This window comes from Citrus clementina, unplaced genomic scaffold (genome assembly GCF_000493195.1).
Source record: "Citrus clementina cultivar Clemenules unplaced genomic scaffold, Citrus_clementina_v1.0 scaffold_4, whole genome shotgun sequence".
In the NCBI taxonomy this organism is placed as follows: Eukaryota; Viridiplantae; Streptophyta; class Magnoliopsida; order Sapindales; family Rutaceae; genus Citrus; species Citrus x clementina.
This window is the reverse complement of record NW_006262274.1, coordinates 24,364,193-24,386,776: the sequence shown is the minus strand read 5'-3', so window position 1 is coordinate 24,386,776 and position 22,584 is coordinate 24,364,193. Positions and strand designations below refer to the sequence as shown.

Below are 22,584 nucleotides of genomic sequence, written 5' to 3'. Positions count from 1 at the left end.
ATAAAAAAAAAGGGAAGAGAAAAACACCCCCCCCCCCCCACCGCGGGCCCCGGGGGGGGAACAATAAAAGTTTTTTAAGCGCTTTGGGTCCTAATTTCATAAAGTGTCCATTTCATCTAAATTTCATTATCAAATATCAGCAAGTGGAGAGACTGCTAGTTGCCGAAGGGTATGTTTAGAATTGACGTGCTGTGGCGGCATTTTTAATCCATAGCTAAGCAGAAGCATAACAATTTCAAAGATACCAATAGTAAAGAAGAGCAACATTGGCAGAGAAAATTGAGCAGTCCGACTCATAGACATATGTACGTACAAAATACTGAGGCTTAAGGAGCATGCACATATGCTTTGTGGCTGACATTTTGTGCCGCAGATGAAGTGAAAACACATCCACAAACTGAGAGACGAACGCAGAAACAAGTGAAAGCACGCAGAAAAATAATGGAGAACATAAATAAATAAAAGAATTCCAATATTGTTTTGTTGTTCTGCAATGGCAGTGTCGTTTTCAGTCATGGACTCCTCAATCCTCATTTGTTTTTCGTTTACTATTAGAAAATAATAGAGCCTCAGCCTCCAAATCAATCTCCGCTACCTGTCAATCTGATACAGAGTTGCAAACATCTATTTTCCCCCTTGGCCCTCACAAGCAGCCAAAAGGGTTCTTCACATGTCTTTGTTTGTAGCGAATAGATAAAACATTTTTTTCAATTATCGGATTACAGTTGGTCCTAACACCAACTACTCACGGGCTCATTATACTGCACAAAATACAAATAACATATAACGTAAGCATACTTTATGAAAGCTAAAAGATTATCGCTTCATTCAAATGCCTTTGCACATGGTGTACTAGTTCAAGCTTTAAGCCACTAAACACAGATGCTTTTGCAGAAGCTTCTTCATACTTCTCCCATGTCTTCTTCAATCGATCACTTCCTCTATGTTGTTCTTGCACTTCTGTTTATTCACACACTTTCTGCAATAGAACAACCAGCAACACCCACCTCTCGGATCACTGTTGTTGGCGTTGTTTTTTGTGATACTTGTTCAACCAACTCTTTTTCTAGACACAGCTACTTCCTACCAGGTAAATGAGACGGTTGAAGTGTGTTACAAGAGGTCTGGGGTTCCAATGCCGCTCACATAAGGGTTGTAATTTTTCAAGTTAACGTTTTAATTTGTTTTTATGTAACCAGGAGCTGATGTTCACATACAGTGCAAATTCAAAGCAAGCTCCCCAAAAACAGCGGAGCAAATCGATTTCTCAGTCAACAGAACAACTGATAAACATGGAGTGTATAAGCTGGAAATACCTCATGTTGATGGAGTTGATTGTGTGGATGGCATGGCAATTGAGTCACTCTGCCAAGCAAGCCTACTAGAAAGCTCATCTTCAGCATGCAGTGTTCCTGGTTTAAAGACTGCAACAAATGAAATATCAGTAAAATCAAAACAAGATAGTCTTTGCATTTACAGCTTGAAAGCAATGAGTTATAGACCTTCAGAAAGAAATGCTACTTTGTGTGGAAATCACAAACAGGATTCGCAAAAATCTAAAGCTCTCGGCTCTTCGAAGTTCTTTCTCCCATACTACTTCCCCCCTTATGGCTTCTTTTGGCCTCCTTTGCCTCAATTTCCTCCTCTATTTCCAAGCCCACCATCATCTTTTCCATTTCCGCCTTTATTTCCAAGCCCACCATCTTTGCCCTTTCCTTTTCCTCCTCTATTTCCAAGCCCACCACCATCTTTTCCATTTCCTCCTTTATTTCCAAGCCCACCATCTTTGCCCTTTCCTTTCCCACCTCTGCCTCAGTTTCCGCCGGTGCCGTCACTTTTTCAGCCGCCACCTCCTCCTGCTTTCAGTCTGGGAGATCCAAGAACTTGGATTCCTAATTTTCCCACACTAGCTCCTCCACCTCCCCCTGCATTTAATCTAAGGGACCCCAGGACTTGGATTCCATACGTCCCTCCATCTCCTCCTAGTTTCCCTCAAAATCAAGCTCAAAAACCATAGTACTGTTTTATATTATTATAGCAATTATGTTTGATCTGTGTTTATTTTTCATCATTACAGATGGCTTTTATGTGAAGTATAATGTTTAAAAGTAGTACGAATATTTCATATCAATGTCATCCGTCAGTGGACTCAATCAAGAATGAATATATTTACTAGGCAAAATCTGTTTCTTTACATAAATTCGTACAAAAAGACTGCAAATTGAGCCAATAAACAAAATATGATTCTTTGCTTTCACTATATTTTGGCGCTTCAACGTTCAGCTTCAAACGCTTCCTCCTTCTAGCTGCTTCACCTTCTCAAGTAGCTCACCATTGATGTTAGAAGCTTCCTAAAAGAATTACCAAAACAAAGATTCAAATTAGATAAAGGAATAAAGCAGTTACATTAAATAACCATGCCTAAGTCAATTGAAGTAGTCCTAACCCTCAGTCTTTCCCTTAATCTCTCCACTTTTGCATCACTCCGCTTCAATTCTTCTTGGAAAATATTAATCAGAGAAGCATTGTCATCAATTAACACTTTTTCTTTCTTTTCCAACTCCCGAAGCTTGTTTTCCACCTCCTTTAGCTGAGTAGCAGCAAACAAATTTTACAATCCTGCATGAAATGATCTCCCCCTGTGCATGTAAAAAAGTCATAATTGACAACTTACTTGGCTTTCAAGCGATTTGCACCTATCCCTTTCAGTTTTCAATTGCTTTTCAAGCATTCTGCACCTATCTCTTTCGTACTGTAAATCTTTTGACAACTCCTGCTTTGTAGGTCCCTCCTCTCTCTTCTCTCTGTGCAAACAAAAATACTTAGCATTAGTGACAATAAAGTTACAAAGGTAGAATTTAACGTTTTTCCTGTAGAACTGAACTCCCACATTCTTTCACTTGATTCATGATTCTTTTCATTTGACTTCATTAAACTCTCGGTGTGACTGGTAGAGAGAACCGGATTTCCATTGACACCGGCTGCCTGTGTATTTGAATATTCGGTAACACAAAATATTAGGGACAGAGCAAGCAAAGCAAAAACTTGAGCTGGATAGCAAAGACTAAATATGAATGGCTTAATGAAAATATACCTTTGAAAGTAAATTCCTTGTGCCATGAGGGCTTGAACCGTGTGACCCAGGACCTCTTTGAGATTCATCAATAGCTGGAGATGCTTCGTGACAGCTTCTGTCTTCACTTGCAGATTCTTCTTGTAATCTTTTATCAAATTCTGAAATGTATTCCATTTTGAAACTGCTGCATTCACCCCCTTTCAGAATTTGGTGTACATTCGACTTGTCTTTGTCAGATGTTTTAGACTCTTTCTTTGAAGAAACAGGGGTCTTTGAGTGCCGCCTTGGAGCATATCCAACTTCATGGCAGTTTGTGCACCTAATTAACCACCCCAAACAACCCCCCACAACCCCAAAAAAATAAAAAAATGAGAAGAAGAACTATCAGAAATCCAATCTCCAATGATGAGATCACTTATGCTCATAAATAAGAAAAACACAAACCAGTATTCCTTCTGTATTGCGACTAAACGTGCTTCTAGTCTTGCTAGCACAGGTGTGCGCTCGAAACCTTGTTTGTCATGAGCTGGTTCGACAAAGTTAGCCTCCAAAACCCCTGTTGCAAAAGAAGGAACAGAAGTGTGCAGCAGTTGGGTGACTCTATACAATTGTTATACATTTAAAGCAGAAAATAGCTCAAAATGCAAGTATAATTTGCTAATAAATATACAAATACCTATAGCCCCACGACCATCACTTCCAGCAGCGTTCCAGACTCTCCAGAATGGCTGAAAGGCATGAATTTACAGGTCAATGACAATATTCAAGAGAAAATACATATTCAATGTTAATGTATGCCATGCCATTCTGTCCTTCGCATTTTTAACTTCACTGGTCAAGAATAAAATTCTTACCTTGATGAGTCTATTCTTATGGTAGACATTAAACCCTTGAATATCAATATGGTAATGAGCATCCTTCACAAACCCAATTGTCACATTTGCAGCCATCTGGTGTAACAGGCAGTAGCAAAGTTACTTGAGGTGGAAGAGAAACGAAAAAACAAATGAAAAATAAAATAAAATATTCTGTAAATTAAAAAATAAATGAAAAACCAAATCAAATATTCTGTAAATTTACATTCAAATCCCTTGGCACCTGTTCTGGAAGAGATGTAGGCTTGTATCTTAGCTTCTTAATCAGCATCATGTCATTAACTATGTTGTGATGTTCAACATCTTGACCACGTAGAATAATTCTAAAGCCAGGTGGAAGTCTCAGATACAGAATTGAAGCATAACTCTGCAGCAATGAAATCAGAAACAGAATCAACATCTAAGTAGGATTGTCAACTATTTAAAACCCATATCTGAAGCCCCCAACCCCCCCAAAAGAAAAGGGCATAATTTCTCAAAATAATTGGGTGAAAATAACAGCACGAACACATGCAAGCAACTCTGATACGACATTTTAGGTATCATGTTTAGTAAAAGAATTTGTCAACAACATATCATGCTTACCCTTAAAGAGTGTCGATAAGTCAAGAAATGTCTGGAGTTGGGATATTTTTTGGCCATCTCTATGTTTTTCTCTTCTCGGTTGACTCCTCTAAGTTGAATGTCCTGTCACATTTCAAACATCAAGATAACAAATATTATTAAAATTTAAGTACACGCGATTAGCAAATGAAAGTAAAATTGTTAGTGGCATACATGTGGATCAGAGTCAAAATCCATTTCCAGCTTTCCTTCATCATCCTCCCAAAGATTATACATTACGATGCGCGTACCTTGATCTTTCATAAAATTGAACTGCAGCATAAAAAAAGAAAACATAACCAATATGATGACAGGGAAAAATGACAGACACCATAGCGCAGTCAGTAATAACGTGATTCAGCCAAAGACTAATAACAGCTAAATTAGTAACTCACTAACAAATGATGACTGCAAAATATGAAATGCTTCACTTTATAGGACAAGAAGAAACAATGAAGGTGACTGAACCAAAGAAAACTAAAATGTCCACGGTACATAAGAAAGGCAATTTCCAGATCCATTAGAAAATATTGCTATGTGAAAAAAAAAAAAAAAAAAAGATAGCCATCAACTAACCTGTTGAGTTAGATCTTCTTCACTTGTATAAGGTGACCATTGTACTACGGTTTCCAGATTTCTACTCCAATCTTCTGGTGATGATCGTACCAGCATATCCCAATGTTCTCCTCTTTTCTCGTAATCAACCTTATCATCAGAAAAGAAAAAACAGTTAGATGCCAGGATCAGCGTCCATCTAAACTCACAAACCATCAAATGATTATGAACATAAATGATTCAGAATAGCCTCACTTACCATTGGAACCACAATATCTTCCTTTCCGGTGCCCCTCAAAAATGTGTATGACAGCATTCCAATACTTTGTGTAGAGCTAAAAAAATAGGAATTGTTCAGTTAGTTTTGAACCTTTTTTTCCAAATAAAATGAAATAAAGAATTAAGAATAATGTTTGGTTATCCATAAGTTGTCAAATCATAAGAATTGTAAAAATTAATTCAGAATGTTTTTCTCAAAGCTTAAAATAGGATCAACCTTTTTCCATCGGTTCCCTGACAACGTGAAAATACAATTACATCTGCTCCAAGCCTCATAGTACTCGTCTTAAAACCATTGCCATCTGAAATCCATGTGTGAAGGAAAGAATTTCAGAAAAAGTTAATACTTAATGGCATAATATGGCTCTGAAAAGAACATTGTGAAGATACTATAGTATAAATCTTTGCAACTAAAGTAATAAATCAACTCACATTGACCAATGGTGTTTGCCAATTTGCTTTTTGCAGAATATCCAAGAGACATGCACTGCCTCATTTTATCAGGAGTCATTCCACCTCCATTATCTGTTGATAAAAAAACAAATTAGAAACCTAGCAAACATAGACATGAGAAGCAGTCATAAGAGTATTTGGAAAGTCAATGCCAGTTTGATTTTTAGTGATCTATGCTTTGAAATCAGTGTTATGAGGAGCTATGAAAAATTTATCCAGACTGATTTTATAATTTTGGTTATATTACTCCGTCAGCTATTAACCTTCATTAAATAGAGGAAAAACCAGAATTCAATGAACACAAATAGGCATATAAGTCAGAAACAAATTAGAATTTATTAACTCTTAACAAAAATCTCACCTGACACTCAAATTTGTATAGATTACAAATAAATTAGGCAAAATCCAGAAATACTTAAAGGGCAGTAAAACTCAAAATCATGCATATTAGAAACATATGGCATTGTGCAACATAAGGATGAAAGAAAACAAAAACAGGTATGCTACAAAATCATTGTTATCGAATTCTTAAAGAGGTAGTACGTATGTAGAGAAGAATAACCGGACACTCACTATGCTACCATAGAAAAAGAAACATTTAAGCTACTCACCTTCAACTAGCAGCATGTGAGTACCGTCTGTCTTGTTCTTCAGCAGATCTACTTGAACATAAGTGGCTCCATTACAAACCTGGACAGTAGTAGATGGTTTTAAAAACTAAAAATGAAAATGATCGTGGCACCTTTTAAATTGCTAAAGGAGATCAAGTACCTCATCCAAAGAGTTGTCTAAAAGCTCAGCAAAAGCTGCAGATTGAAATCAGAGTTAGTTACATTCACAAATGAGAAGCACTGCTAATGATACAGAAAATAAACACAATCGTTGCTACTGCATCAATGACTATATATATTAACCTCCCAAAGCCCATTTATGGCTGGTTGCATTTGAATGTAAAAACTTCGGATGCACCCTGAGATGATCCATTCCAACTGCAAAATTAAATGAGAAAGATATGCTTCAGCAGATTAAGGGGCAAAAGTAGTTTAATTTTTTGGGCACAAACTAGAAACAAAACAACCAACGGTCGGTGGAAATTTTGAACTCACATAAGTTAAAAGTGGATTTAAACTTATATTTGCATTAATGGAAATTGCAAGCACAGGTTTTTCTTTCATGTTTATTCTCTTCACGTCGAATAATTACAAGTTCTGCAAAATTGCCCTAGTTCATTGTCTAGAATATTGCCGTCGGCATTAACAGCATTCTCATAGAAAAAGAACAAAACGCGCAATTATGTACATGCATTGATTATCCTCATAAACATAACAAGAAAGTAGTAAAATAAATCACCAGAATTGGACAAAGAATCCCCAGCATTGCCTCCCTCATAGTCTCCCGCTTTCCAAAACTGCTTGCAGGCCCTCAAAACCGGCTCCGCTTCTTCGCTCTTTTTACTCGCATCATCGTTAGCCACGGAAGGAAAACTCGAAATTGGCTCGGCCCCCAGAGGCACGAAACTCAATGGCAAAGGTGCCAAAATACAATTCGAAAATTCGGGAGGCGAAACGACACCGAATTCAAAACTCTCAGTCTTTTGTTTCTTGGCAAACAAGTAACCGTTCTCAAACTCGTTTGAATTCCGCTTCTTGTTCAAAACCAATTCCCCAATATTGTCCAGAAACGACATGTCAACATCCGAATCATCGCTAGAACTACTACTGCTGGTGCTGCCGCCGCCGCTGCTAGAGCAAATCTCATTAGTCGTCGCTGAACTATTCTTCGCTTTCATTTCGCTCGAGTCGAAAAGTTCAACCTTTTCTTGCTTGGCAACGGAATTCATGATGTTTGGCAAGCAAGAAAGTTCAAGAACGTCGCGAGAAAATTTGAGGTTTTTGATTTGGAAGAAGAGAAAGGAAGTTGTAATTTGGGCTCTCAATCAAAATCGTTAACAGACTAAAAGGCGCGATTCTTTGGTTTATATATATATATATATATATATATATGGAAACCTTAGGTGCAACTGTGGCACCGTAATATATATATACACCCACACACACACACGCACGTGAGGGCAGCTCATAAGTAAATAAAAGGCCGCACGTGCTTCGGAGATCGTGTGCGAAAAGGTTTTCTTCTCCAGCATGTTTGCTCGACACGTGGAGTTATGGAATTCCGGCGGAGAAGGGAAATCTACCGGTCGATCTCTTTGCAAGATAAAATCGGAGACTCGATAGAATTTGTTGGCAGTTATATTATTAAGGCGATTGCAAATCAAATTCTACTACTATTATATGTATTAATTGAATCTTAATTTTTCTACCTTATTTTCGGTTTTTTTAATGAAAATTTAATTTTAATTATTTTCAGATATTTAAAGTTTTTAGTTTGTTTACTTTTATAATTTATGTTTGATTTTAAGATTTTCATATCTGAATGAAAAAAAATGTTCTTACTTTTATATGAATGATAAAATATCTTAATGAAACTTGATATTTTCCTCATCAATATCCCAATTAAATACATTTATTTTTTATTATTAAACTATCCTTTTATTATTTTTTTATTTATCATTTTTTTCTTAGTTCTATTGGTATTCAACTATCAAATTTTTTTTTTTAATGAGAATTTTAAACATGATAGGACTTTAAGTGAATGTCTTTTATAATAAGTCGATATCTTTTTATTTAACTACCATTTTTATAATAGATTTTAAAATTTATTTAATAAAATAATTTTAATTCAAATGATTTAAGAATTCATGGTTGGGTCTCTTAATTAACAAGAAAAAATATCAATATAATATGCTAAAAATAACACTATAAGTATCATATATATTAATTAAAAAAATACATTTGTTAGACATATATTTTATTTTTCATAGTTTGTTAATGTTCATATTATCAAATTTTATTTACTAATCAAATAATTTATTTATAACTTGTCATGTGTTTAACAAATAAATATAGGTATTGTTAATATCTATAAGGTTATATATGTTGCAAAATCATATTTCAGTTGTTTTCTTTTTAATAAATAAATGACTTAACACTCATATTCAGATAAATTTAAAAAAAAAAATATATATCATTCAGATATATATATTCAGGCCTACTCAAACCCCAGCCAAATTCAGACTCATTGGATTTCAGACAAAAAAAAAAAAAATGCTACCTAAGTACCAACTTTAATTTTTTTCCTAATTTGAAATTAAAATTCATGCATGTTTTGTAATTTTGAACAAATCAATTTGATGATCTTTTTTCATGATAATTTTAAACAATGGTTCGTTTTAATTTTTGTTATCTATTGTTTAAGTTTAGTTTAACTTATAATTATTTGTCTATATAAATTTATGTTCTATGTAAGTGATGCGATGCCATTGTATGATTGGCAAACAAAACACAATTCATTTTCGTTATCAGTATATATAATTATTGCTTTTTCTAGTATTATTATGTGAGAAAAGAAAAAAATAAATAAAATACTATGTTGATACTTAGTTCAGATATACACTGGTGTGTTGCCGTGTAAGATATTAATTAATTTCATTATTAATTATTAACATATTATTTTTACAACTCACTCAATAAAAAAAAAATATAAAATATCACAATAATTAGTATCCAATTGAATGTCAAAGTGAGTGAGCATAAAAAGTAAAGATGATTTGTTCATGATCACATGCACTTTGAATTTTTCTGAAGTTCAAGTCGAACAAAAAAATCTAACACAGTATAAGATATCCACATCAAATGAAAATTGTCTTTTTTGATAAATCAGTAGTAATTAGTTTTGGATCCTCAAATTCACTTTGCAATTTGCACATTCCATTCAAGCAACTAGTTAAATTGGAAAGAGAAGTCCATTTGTGTATCCTTATCCAAACTCAAGTTTATAAGAAAGGTAGATTTAGTACTTACAATTTGTACTAGTTATTCTGTTAGTCTTTATATTTTCAAAATCTTATCATTTATGATTTTATATTTTTACTAGTCTTTATATTTTCAATAATTATCACATATGATTTTTTGTGGCTACTTTCATAGTTATTAGATCTAACGTTTCAAAAATAAAATAACATTTATGTCTAAAAATAATTTAAAATTCAAACTAGCCTGACATAAAATGGGTGAAAAATAGATCATTATTAAATAGATAAATATATAAATGAATCTTTTGGATAAATCTTAAAAATATAGCGACCGCATAATGAATAATAATAAACATCCTAATTTTTTTTATTACATTAAATAGTTGATAATTCTTTACAAAATTTAAGTGAATTAATTGTATTATATAATTAATCCAATACTGAATAATAGATCATTTATGATAATTACTTTTTTAAAATAACAAATTTAAAATGCGTGGCAATATTCTTGAACAATTGACTCACATTGTAGTAACCAAAATAGCACTTACCCTTTGACAAATCATTTAAATTCACTTACAAAATTCAACTTTCAGTGATATAACCAACTACTACTCCTGATAGTTCTTATATCATATTCAAACATTAAATTTACGAAAATTTAATTCCACCGCCCACGCAATATTTGATAGCATTTTCTATTAAACTATGGACCACATCTTAGCCTTTAATCCATTTGTACCCTTCAATTAAAAATTAATTAAAAGGTTATTCGACTAGCAACATGCATACGAATTATGTACTTAATTTTCTTTTTTTAATACGTCTCACCTAACATCTAATTTAGTCATCGAGCAAACAAAAAACTGCTCAAATTAATTTAATGTTAAAATAGTAAAGTCTAATTCAATTTCATCAAACAAATGGTTGAGAATCATTATGTTTAATTAATGGCAAGTAATAAGTCAGCGATTCATCTACGTGGCAACATTGTATGAATATGATGAATAAAAAAATAAAAATTGAGGTCGTTAATTAATTTCGTCACATATAATGCCTTCACCTACAGTGTAAATAAAGATACAAGGATTAGTTAAGCAATAGTTAAGCAGAGCTGTATTAACAACAACTGGTTGCTAGGTCGAATGACATCGAAACGTAACTATTCATTAATGAAATTAAAGTCCTATGGTGTTTGCATATATTTTCGAATTAGTATCGATATCACACTTATTGTTGATAATATTTTGTTATTTTCATATTTTGACATCTAAGACTACTATATTCTTATTCTGTTAATTTGTTTCTAAATATATATATATTTTTTTTATTTGGCATGGTTCATATATTATACTTTTCATGTAAGCAACAAAGTTTGTTAAATTCCTCAAAGTGTCTGTATTGTTATATTGGCCCCTTTATGATTAAATTATATTATTACCCTTCATATTGACTTTTTCTTCTTCTTTTTTAATGAATAATGACATCTCAAAATTTTATCTCAAAAATAACATGGGGTGTGATGTGACTTGTTAGGAGTTTGTGAGACAGCAGTAAATGCATTAATGAGATATTCTGTCTGTTACACGAATTTTTATATTTGGTTGGAAGACTTTTCACCACATCTACACATCTATGTTGTTATATTTGAAAATTATAGTCCGAAATTAATGAAATTATATCTTTAAAAAAAAGGAATTGAAAATTTTTCACAAGTTTTAAAAAAATTAACTAAATTATCTCGTCAATCATTTAATAAATAACATATAAATTTGAAATGAAATTTTTAGATGCCTAAGACTACTCTTTGATAATTATTGAATCGGGTAATTCGCCCAAAACATTGCCACTGAAGGGAGTTCTTTCAATTTTATCTTTAAATAAATTATGATAAAAACACATTTTATTAAAGAATATTGCAAAGTTATTTATTCGAAAACAAAACAGTGTGAAACATATTATGGATCTTAGTTATTACTGGGTCTGACGCAAAGAAGGATTATTGTAAACTTGTCAGCCTGACATAGTGATTAATTGGCTAGAATTGATTAGCGGACATAAGATAGTGGGCACAAGAAATAATGATTGAATTGTTTTTTGTTCGGATTTTAATAAGAAAGTCTTATTTTTGTGGTCAAATACATACAAAAATCCATAATTTAAGTGGGATTGATTTATCACCATTCACCACAGCTAATTTAACGTATTAAAAAAAATTAATAAATAAACTTTCCCAGAAGAATCGAGATGAGAAAATTTTGTTTAGTTCATAACTGTTTGCATTTTATTAGTGAAAAAGAAAAGGTTGTACAAAAAAAATGTAATAATCTGTTTTGTCCATTCTGTCAGTTTTTCAATCCACAGACACTGGCCTCTTCAAGTCATTGTAAGGATACAAAAGGGCAAAAAAGATAAAATAAAATTTTTAAAATAAAAATGATAGGCCCCGCCGCCCCGTCTGGTTTTGACACTTGGCTTTAATTATATTTTTATAATATCTTATTCCAATTTGACACCTGCTTTATATATATGAATTAAAGTTGCGAGTGAAAGCATCTCTTGTCTCGTGCAGCTGGCCTATAGGCAGTCACTCTCTCTCTTGTTCTTTAATTATTTTCTGTTTTGATTTGTAATACCTAGGTACCCATCCTTTAATGGCTGCTTTTTCACTTTGAATCCTCTGATTTCATTCTCTATATACACTCCCAGTTGGGTCTTGAATTTCTCTTTTGCACAATTTTATTTTGTTTGTTTATAAATTCACAACAGCATGAGTAACACAATGAGGCCTAGGGTTACTTTCATGTTCTACATGGTTTACGACAGAGGCTAGCGTAGGAAACCCAAGCTAGCTCTTCAATTTCTATTAGATCTGCAAATTTTCTGTTTTATTTTCAGTTTTAATTAATTTCAGAGGTGTTGTGCGTGGTTTTTAGACTCAACATCTATTTGTATGCATATTATCGCTGTATTATATATGTTCAACAAGCGATGGACGCGTTAAAGCTAAAAGGAAAGAAAGGGAACTTGATAGTAAAGACATGGGAGAGATGCAAATCAATCGGCAGAAGCAGCAAGCGATCAGCGCCGGCTTTGAGGGTGAAGAGCAAGTCGTGGCCACGCATAGACACCAGACTTGAGGAGGAGGAGGAGGACGAGGAGGAGGAGAAACGATCAAAAAAGCTAAAACGGCGAGTGGCGCCGGAGGGTTGCTTCTCGGTGTACGTGGGTCCTCAGAAACAAAGATTTGTGATAAAGACAGAGTATGTGAACCACCCACTTTTCAAGCTGCTGTTAGAAGAAGCTGAGTCAGAATATGGGTTTCAGAGTGAAGGCCCTCTTGTGCTTCCATGCAGAGTCGATGTTTTTTACAGGGTTTTATTGGCAGTGGATGATCACGATCACGATCATGATCATAATAAAGAAGATAATTTTATTCGTCGACCAGGATGTGGCTTTGGTAAAGGTTATCGCCTCCTTAGCCCATCTCCAATGATTCCAATCAACCACTTCTGAAATCGATGCATGCATTCAAGAGCTCGCCGATCAAACAAATCCCTCCCGCGCGCTCACTACCACATCAGCAGCTGCCTTATTTTTCTATAACAATATATTATGCGTGTGAATTAGCAGAAGATATATATAGCGCAGGACACATATCCAAGCTATATATCTTTGTAAGATTAATTATCATTGCTATTGTGTGTTTATCTTCTACTTTCCGTTTTGTATTATTCTTTTTTTTTTTTAATCAACATAATGAAGATAAGCTATGGTTGTGGGTAAAAGCGTGGTACATGAATCGCGATTGGGACTCAAACGCTGCAAATTAAAATGTTGAAATTTATGTATGCATTGTATCATCTAATTTGATACCTTTCTCAGGTTTTGGGCTAGCATCACATTTGATTTGAAAGCACATAAGATAAGATCAATGGGTTAGTATTCATTAAGATGTGGGTAAGTGGGCTGTTATTCTGTACGATAGTTATTCACCGTCCACTCAGCCTTGAAAATTCTCTAGCTAGTTTTTCTTGTATTCTTTTGATTTTTTGTGATTGACCTCTAAGATGATAAGTATATGATACCGGAAAACTTAAGGTGCCGCAAGTAAAAAAATCTAATTAGTTAAAAATTGAGTTGTATCAAAGAATACTTTAATGTAATGTATATAACTTAAAATTAACCTTAATTATTTGGATGCAAAGGTGGGATGTGATGGCCTGTGAATATGTTAACACAAAGGGTAATTAGAGCCATCTACGAACTAGGGATGGCAAAAATCCCCACGGGGACGGGTACCCTCGGGGATTTTCCCCATTCGGGGAGGGTATGGGGATAATTTTATACCCAATTTCTTATTCGGGGAGGGGACGGGGAAATTTTTTTACCCAATTTCTTATTCGGGGAGGGGACGGGGATGAGGTGGAATCCCCATCCCCTACCCATTTCCCCATTTTAATTTTTAATTTAATTTTAATTTTTTAAAATTACTAGTAAATAAATTATAAAATTATAAATATTGGTAAAAATAAAAAATATCAAAATATTTATATTATTAAACTTTTAGGCCTAATTAGCTAATTAAAGTTCTAAATTTTTATTTAGGACATTAAAAAGACTGAGTAGATTCTATTAGCCAAATTTTTTTTTAATTTTGATATTCTTTAAATATTTTAAACTTAAATCTATTTTTTATTTAATTTTAGATGTTATAATTGCCCACAGCGAATCACAATTTTAATATCTAATCTAATCTAATCTAATATTTACTTTTGATTTGCTCCGATTTAACTATTGTGTTGTAAAGGGAATAGTCCACATTTATAAAGTGCCCACGCCACCATTGAAAAAGTTAATTTTGAATCTAAATTTGATTTTATTTGTAACAATTTTGTATTAGACTATTAATTTGTTCATGATAGTTTGTAAAATAAGTTTGTATCTCTTGTATGTTGCGTTACTTACTAATTTAATGTATGTGACTTTTGTAATAGATATTAATGTAAGATATATTTCGAACTTTACTTTTATTTGAATTTTTTATTTTAATATGATTAACTCAAAATCGAAAAAAAATGTATTAGTTATTCGGGGATCGGGGACCCTCGGGGATCCCCTGTTATTATTCGGGGAGGGGATGGGGATTCTCTCAAGTAATTCTGACGGGGACGGGGAGGGGATGGGGATATACGTAAAATATCGGGGATGGGTACGGGGAGATCGGTCCCCTCCCCTCCCCTCCCCATTGCCATCCCTACTACGAACAATAAAAAACAACTAGTTGAATGATTTTACCATACTTTGATTAGTGTTTGGTCAGAAACTTTCTTTGCAATAATCAATCATTCTATTGAAAACAAGTTGTATAAATGTAATGAAGGAATTGGCATGCCTTGTAGAAATTTTAGAAAATTCACGACGTCATTAGCGCGCATGCTAGCTACTAAGCAAAGTTGACTTTGGAATAACCATTATTCTTTTCACGATAATACTACATCATTTCCTGACATTTTTTTTTTCCTTTTCTCTCTTCATTATCGTCTGGTTGCTACTATCCACCATCCATGGATCGGCACCATTGGTTCTTATACCCTAATTATGTTGACAGATCATTGCCATGTTCCTTAATTTTTCAATTCTCATATCGTATAAAATAAGAGAGTTTTTCCCCCCAATACGAACGCACACGCAAATTATAAAATATGAATTTAAAGTTATCAAATATTTTTTAGTTATAACATATATTCAATTAGAGTATTGATACAACCACCTGGAGATTTGGTTGGATGATTGTTAAATAATTTTATTTAATTAATCGCTCGAATTCAAATATTGAGAAGGTAAAGAATTAAAAGATTTATTTGAGTCTTGTTCACAAAAATAAGCCAAAAGCATTTCAAATAGGGGTAGGTATCTTTTAAGTTCATTTTTAAATTTTTTGAACTAGTCGTGACATTTGACCGATTTCAATTCGATTTAGTTCATACAAAATTCCCACCCCTTATTTTCAAGTTTAGTTATTTTAATTATTAAAAAGAAAAATACACACTTCCAAACGATAGCAAAAGATGGTGTTTGATTATGAGCTATTGGTCTATTAGATGGAGAAAAAATTACATGAGATAGGAAGTCGAGGGTGAGTTTGGAATTGAAGTTGGGCAACTGTGGCTTAAAAGCTACAATATTAAGGGTGCGTTTGAGATTGAGATTGGGCAGCTGTAGCTTAAAAGCTACAGCACTAAAGTGTTTAGTAAACACTAGCTACTGTAGTTTTTAAGCTATGTTGATATGATTTTTCCCTTGTATAATATAAAATTTATTATATCTTTAATAATTTTATCAAAATTATTATTTAAAATTTATATTTACTATATATTATTAACTTTTGTTTCATAATTACAGCTTTTTTTTCACAGCAGCTGTAGCTTAAAAGCTACAGCACCTCAATCCCAAACGCACTCTAAAGTGTTTGGTAAACACTAACTACTGTAACTTAAAAGATATGTTGATATGATTTTTCACTTACATGATGAAAAATTTATTATATTTTTAATAATTTTGACAAAATTATTATTTAAAATTTATATTTACTATATATTAATAATTTGTGTTTCATAGTTATAACTTTTTTCACAACAATTATAACTTAAAAGTTACAGCACCTCAATTCCAAATAAAACCTGCATGTGATGAGCCTGTCTTGCCATATAGCAAAGCAGTGAGTTCTAAAGTAAAATTTTTGCAGGAGATTAACAAAATTTTATATTTAAAAAAAATGAGTTTAATTATAAATCTCACCCATCCACATAAAAAAATATATTAAAGTGATGAGCTTGTCCCGTGAAAATGATAATTATCAATTGTATACCCTTAATTTACTTTATTATCAAAATTACTACAACACTTTCAGGGTATATCAGTCATCCACACTAAATTGATAAAATGTATTTACTGTCTACCAAACCGTTAGTTGCTATTTAAATATGATGACGTCGGAGGGGTAATATGATATTTCATATGATACAAGTGATAATTTAAAGATATATAAGTGGTAATAAGAAATTTTAAGAGTATACAAGTGATAATTTTCAAGGGTAAAATCATCAATCTGCTATAATTCTGTTAACTTTTAAAAGACAATCAACGGTTTAGTGATCGATATATAACTTTTATCAATTTAAAGTAGACGATTTATACACTTTTAAAGTATTATAGTATTTATTAATAAAAACACAAATTTAGAGGACACAAATAATAATTTCCCCCGTGAAAATTTCCCTCTATCGGAAGACGACTTCTTATTGCGCACCGGTGTTGACTAATAGACGATGCTCCCAAGTTCTATCCTTGGTGCGTCGACGTCGTTTTCATCACATATTAAATTCGAATTAAGGTCATGGTGTGAGATATTTTATAACACATTTTTTGTCTTATATCGACCCAGTAAAAAAACGGTGCAGTTTTGTTTGTACCAGCAAAAATGTAGGATGTTTGTTTGGCAAAAACAAACACTCTTGCAATGCCTTACTGAAAATAACACCTTCTTTAATAATAGCATGATTCTAGGTAAAGTGCTATATGATATGACCAAACTACCCACGCATTGGCGCGCGCAATCGGATTCGGAGTGGCTCTTGATAAAAAGAGGGTCAAAAAAGTTAAGAATGAGCCGCACAGCACAGTCAAAGTATAGACGAGCAAGAGATGGAGACAAACAGTAGCGGCGGCGGCAGCAGCAGCGGAAGCTTAGGCTCAAGCTCAACGATGATACTTCACAACGCGGTGATTGTTACAATGGACAAAGAGAGCCGAGTATTTCGAAACGGCGGCGTTTTCGTCGTACAAGACCGAATCAAAGCCATCGGTCAATCTGCCGATATTCTCCAACAATTCTCTCAAATGGCCGATCAAATCATCGATCTCCAAAGCCAAATCTTACTTCCAGGTCATTACACACACACGCATACACACGCGCGCGCGCGCACATACAATACAATTAATCTCCAAGTTACGAATTACCTCCTTCGCCAAAATGTATACGAACTTTTATTTTATTTGCCAACTGATGTAGCTACTACTCATTTGACACAAAACATGTATCACTTGCCACATCAGAGAAGTCCAATTTAATTAAATAACGTTGATGCTGTTATTAATGTGAATCCGTTGGAAATTGTGCTTAATTTTATGAATTTGACATGTTATGATTGTTGTAAGTAGGATTTGTTAACACGCATGTGCACACATCTCAACAACTGGCGAAGGGGATAGCTGATGACGTTGATTTGATGACATGGTTGCATGATCGAATTTGGCCTTACGAATCTAACATGACTGAGGAGGATTCTTACATCTCCACTTTACTGTGCGGAATTGAACTTATTCACTCTGGTGTAAGGATTTTTATTTTTATTTGAAAAAAAAAAAGAGTTTCTTTTTGAGTTTATTTTATGCAAGCAGTGGGTGACTGTGGATTTTGGTAATCAGGTAACGTGTTTTGCTGAAGCTGGAGGGCAGCATGTAAGTGAAATGGCTAAAGCGGTTGAGTTACTGGGTCTACGTGCATGTTTAGTCCAGTCAACCATGGACTGTGGGGAGGGTTTACCTGCATCTTGGGCTGTTCGCACTACAGATGATTGTATTCAGGTTGTTCTGTATTTACATTTTCTTTATAATGCCGATAACTGTGTTATTGTTTATTCTTTAACTGGTGTATCCAAATGTATGTTTATATTTGATCACTTGAAGTCAGCCTGACTCTTCCATTTCCTTTAATTTTGTTTCATCAGTGAGTGCCATCTGCCTTTGTTTAATATTTGAAACTGATTGAAGAATCTTTTAAAATTTGAGCCAGTCTTCATATGACTCAAACTAATTTTCTCACTTCAAGAACAGTCTCAAAAGGAGCTTTATGCGAAGCACCATCATGCAGCCGATGGGCGCATCAGAATATGGTTTGGAATTAGACAAATCATGAATGCAACTGATCGCTTGCTACTTGAAACAAGAGACATGGCTAGAGAATTTAAAACAGGAATCCACATGGTACCAAAATCTCTCCCTCTCTCCCTCTCTCTCTCTTTGTGTATTGCAGATGAAGATGGTACATGTTTAGGAGGATCTTTTGTCTTTAAAAACTGGTCTGATGCATTCTAGATTCTTGTGTTGGAGTAGAAAATGTTCAACATTGCATTCCTGCATGACTAGGTGAGCATATGGAATCTGAACTTTCACCATACAATGAGGACTGAAGGTGGTACTATAGAATTACAATTTATAATGATATTGCACTAATATCTTTTCTGAAGCATAGGGAAGCCTTAGTGGATAATGATCTAATAGATGGACAAGGAAAATGAAAATAACAGAATTAAATCCTAATTTCCTTCTTCACTTAATTTTCTTTTTCAACCTCAGACATGGAAAACTCGTTTTTAAATCCTAATGAATTGAGCTGAACCTGATGTTACATTAACTCACTTTTCCCTGTGTTCAGCATGTTGCAGAGATACCCTACGAGAATCAAGTTGTGATGGATACTCGAAAAGTTGATCACGGGACTGTTACATTCTTGGACAAGATAGAATTCCTGCAGAACAACTTGCTTTCGGCTCATACAGTTTGGGTCAACCACACTGAGGTAAACTGTACTTTTGGAAATTTTAAGTATGCTGTGCACCAGCTTTGACAAAATTCAAGGAGCTTTTATGGTTATTTTTGTTAATTGGATGGTGTGAATGAATATCAATGACATGTTTATAGGAATTACTGAAGTTTGACTTTTGATTTCTCTTTTTCTTTATTTTTAATAGGAGACTTTTGATTGTCTAGTGAGCTTGAAATAAATTTTGAGAACAGCCCAGCTATTTATTTACTTGTGGGAAGACTATGAGCACTATTCTTAGATATTGAGCATTGGGAGAGTCTTTTGGAGTATTAACTTAGAGCTGCTCATACGCATATTTTATCCTACATGAGTCAGTGCTATCAATTATATTTTGAATACAAGCATTTTGTAGCATTTGTACTGATTTAATATATGCAATCCCTTTACTTTTAGGACATAAACCTTTAAGCAGCAATCCATTATGGTGAGTTATTTTGAGAGAATAATACGAAGTTATCTTGTTGGAAGTAAATAGTACGTACCAACTGAAAATCATTGTTGTTACAGGATTTCAAGGTTATCTTTACTTAAACATTTGATGCCTGTTATGTTTTACTCAATAATTGTGATGAACCATGAGAGTGATTAGGTAAATGTGATGATTCTCATCTTCAGATTGGTCTCCTCTCAAGGGCTGGGGTCAAAGTATCTCACTGTCCTGCTTCTGCAATGCGTATGCTTGGTTTTGCTCCAATAAAGGAGATGCTTCATGCTGACATCTGTGTCTCCTTGGGAACAGATGGGGCACCATCAAATAATAGAATGAGCATTGGTCCGTTTTACTTCTAAAGCTTTAGTTTCTCATTCTCATACTTCTTCCATATTTGGAAATACTATATCCATAGGGTGGTTTGCTTCACATGGAATTTTTTTTTTTCCTTCCAAAATCCTAGCATAGACCCACAAAAGGTAAAATACTGATGTGTAAAAATTTGCAAATATATGTGGAGAATAAGTGAGAGTTCTTGTGGAGATACTGTCAACTGCTTTGTGTCTGCTTGCAGAATGAATAACTTAGCTGCAATGGTGTTTCAAAGTACTTAGTCATGTGAGAATGAAGAAATTGTTGTTCAAAAATTTTCCAATAGTTGTAAGAACACTTATCTTGTACTTGTTTAATATTTTGATATGTGAATTTGCATTTTTGCAGTTGATGAGATGTACTTAGCTTCTTTGATTAACAAAGGACGGGAAGTGTTTGCAAATGGAACAACTGATCCTGCAGCTCTCCCTGCTGAAACGGTGCTCAGAATGGCAACAATAAATGGTGCAAAATCAGTTCTCTGGGACAATGATATAGGGTCACTTGAGGCTGGGAAAAAGGTTTGAGAGCTGGATTATATTAGTCTTCTTTGTCTCTTTAAGAGCGATTTTTATTTTAGTTTGTTTATTTTTTAAATTGTTGCCTGCTGCACAAACATAAGTTCTTTATTGGAAAATGGTGGGGTCATATCCTTCTGCATGCTCTTTCTGACAAATGATGGAGACTAAAATTTGTGTTAATTGTATGGTAGGCTGACATGGTTGTGGTCGATCCTTTTTCTTGGCCTATGGTTCCTGTTCATGACCGGTATGAACACAATCCTTGAGACATGTATATGCAGTTATTTTATTTATTTATTGCAATATGTTCTCTGACATCATGGGGCTTTTGATGTAATCTAAGTTATATTCTGGGTATCAAAAAGTGGAAAAAAGGGTGTTAGATCTGAGTTATAAAGAGTCGTATTTAGACTTTTGAAGTTGTGATGATTAATCATGAGCAATATAACCAACAATCCATTTTTTTTCTTTTCTTTTTTTAAATTTACTGATTGCAGCATTACCAGCCTTGTATATTGCATGCGAACTGAGAATGTTGTCTCTGTAATGTGCAATGGCCAGTGGGTTATGAAGAATAAGAAAATCTTAACTGTTGATGAGGTATTACTCTCTCTCTCTCTCTCTCCTCGTAAATTTTCCCATTTGGTGTGCCTTAGAGGTAGAATTTGGATTAGCAATGTATGAATGGGAGATAATGAGATGAATCATCATCCACTTTTGAGGTTGTGCGCTTGGGTGGTATTAAATCCCACATACTTAACGTTCAGAGCTTGGGACCAATTACTAGATGTTCTCAAAGTACACTAATAGTCACTCTTGTCTGCTTTTAGATCTTTATCTCTAATGATAATATGCCAAATGATACAATTACGTTCCTGTCTTTCTCTTTATGAAATTCATGGCTTATCCAATGCAAATTTTGTGAGACAGAGGGAGATTATTTCAGCTGCAAGACAAGCTTCTGATGAACTTCTGAAGAGAGCAGGCATTACAATTCCAAACAGGATGAATGTCCTCTAACTAGCTTGCTTATTCAGACCGTCTGTAAAGAAGCTCGAATCATCTCAAAATGTATTCCAACCGTTGTTCTTCCTCCGGAAAAGCATTTGTTGTTGTATATGAATGTAATATGCGACAATTTGTTGCCATGTTTCCTTCCTTTGAACGCTTCAAATAATTTGGGAATTCGTGGCAGTAGAATAGATTTACTGCTCGTCTTTATATTTATTCCTCGCTTATTTTAACGTGCCTTTTTATTGTAAAAATTCTTGTTGAAAGTACATAATAGAAATAAAAATAACCTGAGGCTGTGGATCTTCTTTAGTAACAGCAAAAGGTCACATGATTGCTGAATCGCGTTCATGAAGCTGTCCCTACGAGTTCGGGTAAACTTTCCAATCAAATTCTTATCGACTTTGTGTTCAGGAAAAAAATTTCCTGTCGACTTTGCCACTGATTCTTCCAATTAAAATTTCCTAACTTTTAGTGTCTCACACGTCTGTCTTTAAATAATCCTTCCACATGTTCTAAATATGCCTCGTTACATAATTTTATAATACGGTACATCTCATTCCTAACTGCCATTTGTTATTATTAATATTTTGCTATAACTTAAACATTACTCAAATCTCTCGCTTTATGTACCTGTAGTCCTCCAACTATCGCGTTCCCATCCACTGAAGCCTTCCTATAGTATTACTATTTACTTCTCTTCTCTCATAAACGCAATGCATAATTTTTTTAAGAAAAAAAAAAAAAGATTATAAGAGAAAATTTTGTGAAAATGAATGAGAGAAATTTGAAAGCTCATTCCGTCGGATCTCTGTTTTGTCGGTGCAGGGCATTATGGCAATATTCCTTAAAAAAAAAATAATAAATT

At 33.9% G+C, this 22,584-nt stretch overlaps 4 protein-coding genes across 5 annotated transcripts; 3 read left to right on the top strand and 1 right to left on the bottom strand.

Annotated features, from left to right (window-relative positions):
- Positions 1-705: 705 nt before the first annotated feature.
- On the top strand, positions 706-2,175 carry LOC18045296 (sulfated surface glycoprotein 185). Its single transcript, XM_006438753.2, has 2 exons — positions 706-1,090; positions 1,200-2,175. The coding sequence occupies exons 1-2, from the start codon at positions 883-885 to the stop codon at positions 2,015-2,017; spliced, it is 1,026 nt and encodes a 341-aa protein (XP_006438816.1). The 5' UTR covers positions 706-882; the 3' UTR covers positions 2,018-2,175.
- An 84-nt stretch (positions 2,176-2,259) lies between these two features.
- On the bottom strand, positions 2,260-7,777 carry LOC18045295 (protein MICRORCHIDIA 7). The gene is made up of 19 exons (XM_006438752.2): positions 7,192-7,777; positions 6,756-6,830; positions 6,613-6,647; positions 6,453-6,531; positions 5,821-5,913; positions 5,606-5,690; positions 5,369-5,444; positions 5,131-5,259; positions 4,729-4,827; positions 4,537-4,638; positions 4,157-4,318; positions 3,931-4,026; positions 3,753-3,804; positions 3,521-3,632; positions 3,095-3,395; positions 2,891-2,985; positions 2,675-2,804; positions 2,447-2,590; positions 2,260-2,351 (listed from the first exon to the last, which is right to left on the bottom strand). Exons 1-19 carry the CDS (start codon positions 7,679-7,681, stop codon positions 2,286-2,288), a joined length of 2,421 nt encoding a protein of 806 aa, XP_006438815.2. The 5' UTR covers positions 7,682-7,777; the 3' UTR covers positions 2,260-2,285.
- A 4,508-nt stretch (positions 7,778-12,285) lies between these two features.
- Positions 12,286-13,429, top strand: LOC18045294 (auxin-responsive protein SAUR32). The gene has a single exon (XM_006438751.2). It carries the CDS (start codon positions 12,704-12,706, stop codon positions 13,226-13,228), a length of 525 nt encoding a protein of 174 aa, XP_006438814.1. The 5' UTR covers positions 12,286-12,703; the 3' UTR covers positions 13,229-13,429.
- Positions 13,430-17,280: 3,851 nt separating this feature from the next.
- Positions 17,281-22,050, top strand: LOC18045293 (5-methylthioadenosine/S-adenosylhomocysteine deaminase). Of its 2 annotated transcripts, XM_006438750.2 has the most exons (10): positions 17,281-17,660; positions 17,936-18,108; positions 18,203-18,361; positions 18,611-18,760; positions 19,212-19,355; positions 19,998-20,154; positions 20,533-20,705; positions 20,897-20,952; positions 21,203-21,305; positions 21,636-22,050. In XM_006438750.2, the coding sequence occupies exons 1-10, from the start codon at positions 17,420-17,422 to the stop codon at positions 21,723-21,725; spliced, it is 1,446 nt and encodes a 481-aa protein (XP_006438813.1). In that variant the 5' UTR covers positions 17,281-17,419; the 3' UTR covers positions 21,726-22,050. The 2 variants fall into 2 exon arrangements, 1 of the variants encoding a protein (XP_006438813.1); XR_002906027.1 differs by lacking the exon at positions 20,897-20,952 and having other exon boundaries at positions 21,636-21,727.
- The last annotated feature ends 534 nt before the right edge of the window (positions 22,051-22,584 follow it).

Excerpts from the sequence above, each read along its gene's own strand:
- LOC18045296 (XM_006438753.2), top strand. The coding sequence starts at position 883 with ATGCTTTTGCAGAAGCTTCTTCATACTTCTCCCATGTCTTCTTCAATC. Across the intron at positions 1,091-1,199 it reads ACACAGCTACTTCCTACCAG|GAGCTGATGTTCACATACAG; the intron begins GTAAATGAGACG and ends TTATGTAACCAG.
- LOC18045295 (XM_006438752.2), bottom strand. The coding sequence starts at position 7,681 with ATGAATTCCGTTGCCAAGCAAGAAAAGGTTGAACTTTTCGACTCGAGC. Across the intron at positions 6,532-6,612 it reads TAGACAACTCTTTGGATGAG|GTTTGTAATGGAGCCACTTA; the intron begins GTACTTGATCTC and ends ACTACTGTCCAG. Across the intron at positions 2,352-2,446 it reads GATTAAGGGAAAGACTGAGG|GAAGCTTCTAACATCAATGG; the intron begins GTTAGGACTACT and ends TAATTCTTTTAG.
- LOC18045294 (XM_006438751.2), top strand. The coding sequence starts at position 12,704 with ATGGACGCGTTAAAGCTAAAAGGAAAGAAAGGGAACTTGATAGTAAAG.
- LOC18045293 (XM_006438750.2), top strand. The coding sequence starts at position 17,420 with ATGGAGACAAACAGTAGCGGCGGCGGCAGCAGCAGCGGAAGCTTAGGC. Across the intron at positions 18,761-19,211 it reads TTAAAACAGGAATCCACATG|CATGTTGCAGAGATACCCTA; the intron begins GTACCAAAATCT and ends CCCTGTGTTCAG. Across the intron at positions 21,306-21,635 it reads AAATCTTAACTGTTGATGAG|AGGGAGATTATTTCAGCTGC; the intron begins GTATTACTCTCT and ends TTTGTGAGACAG.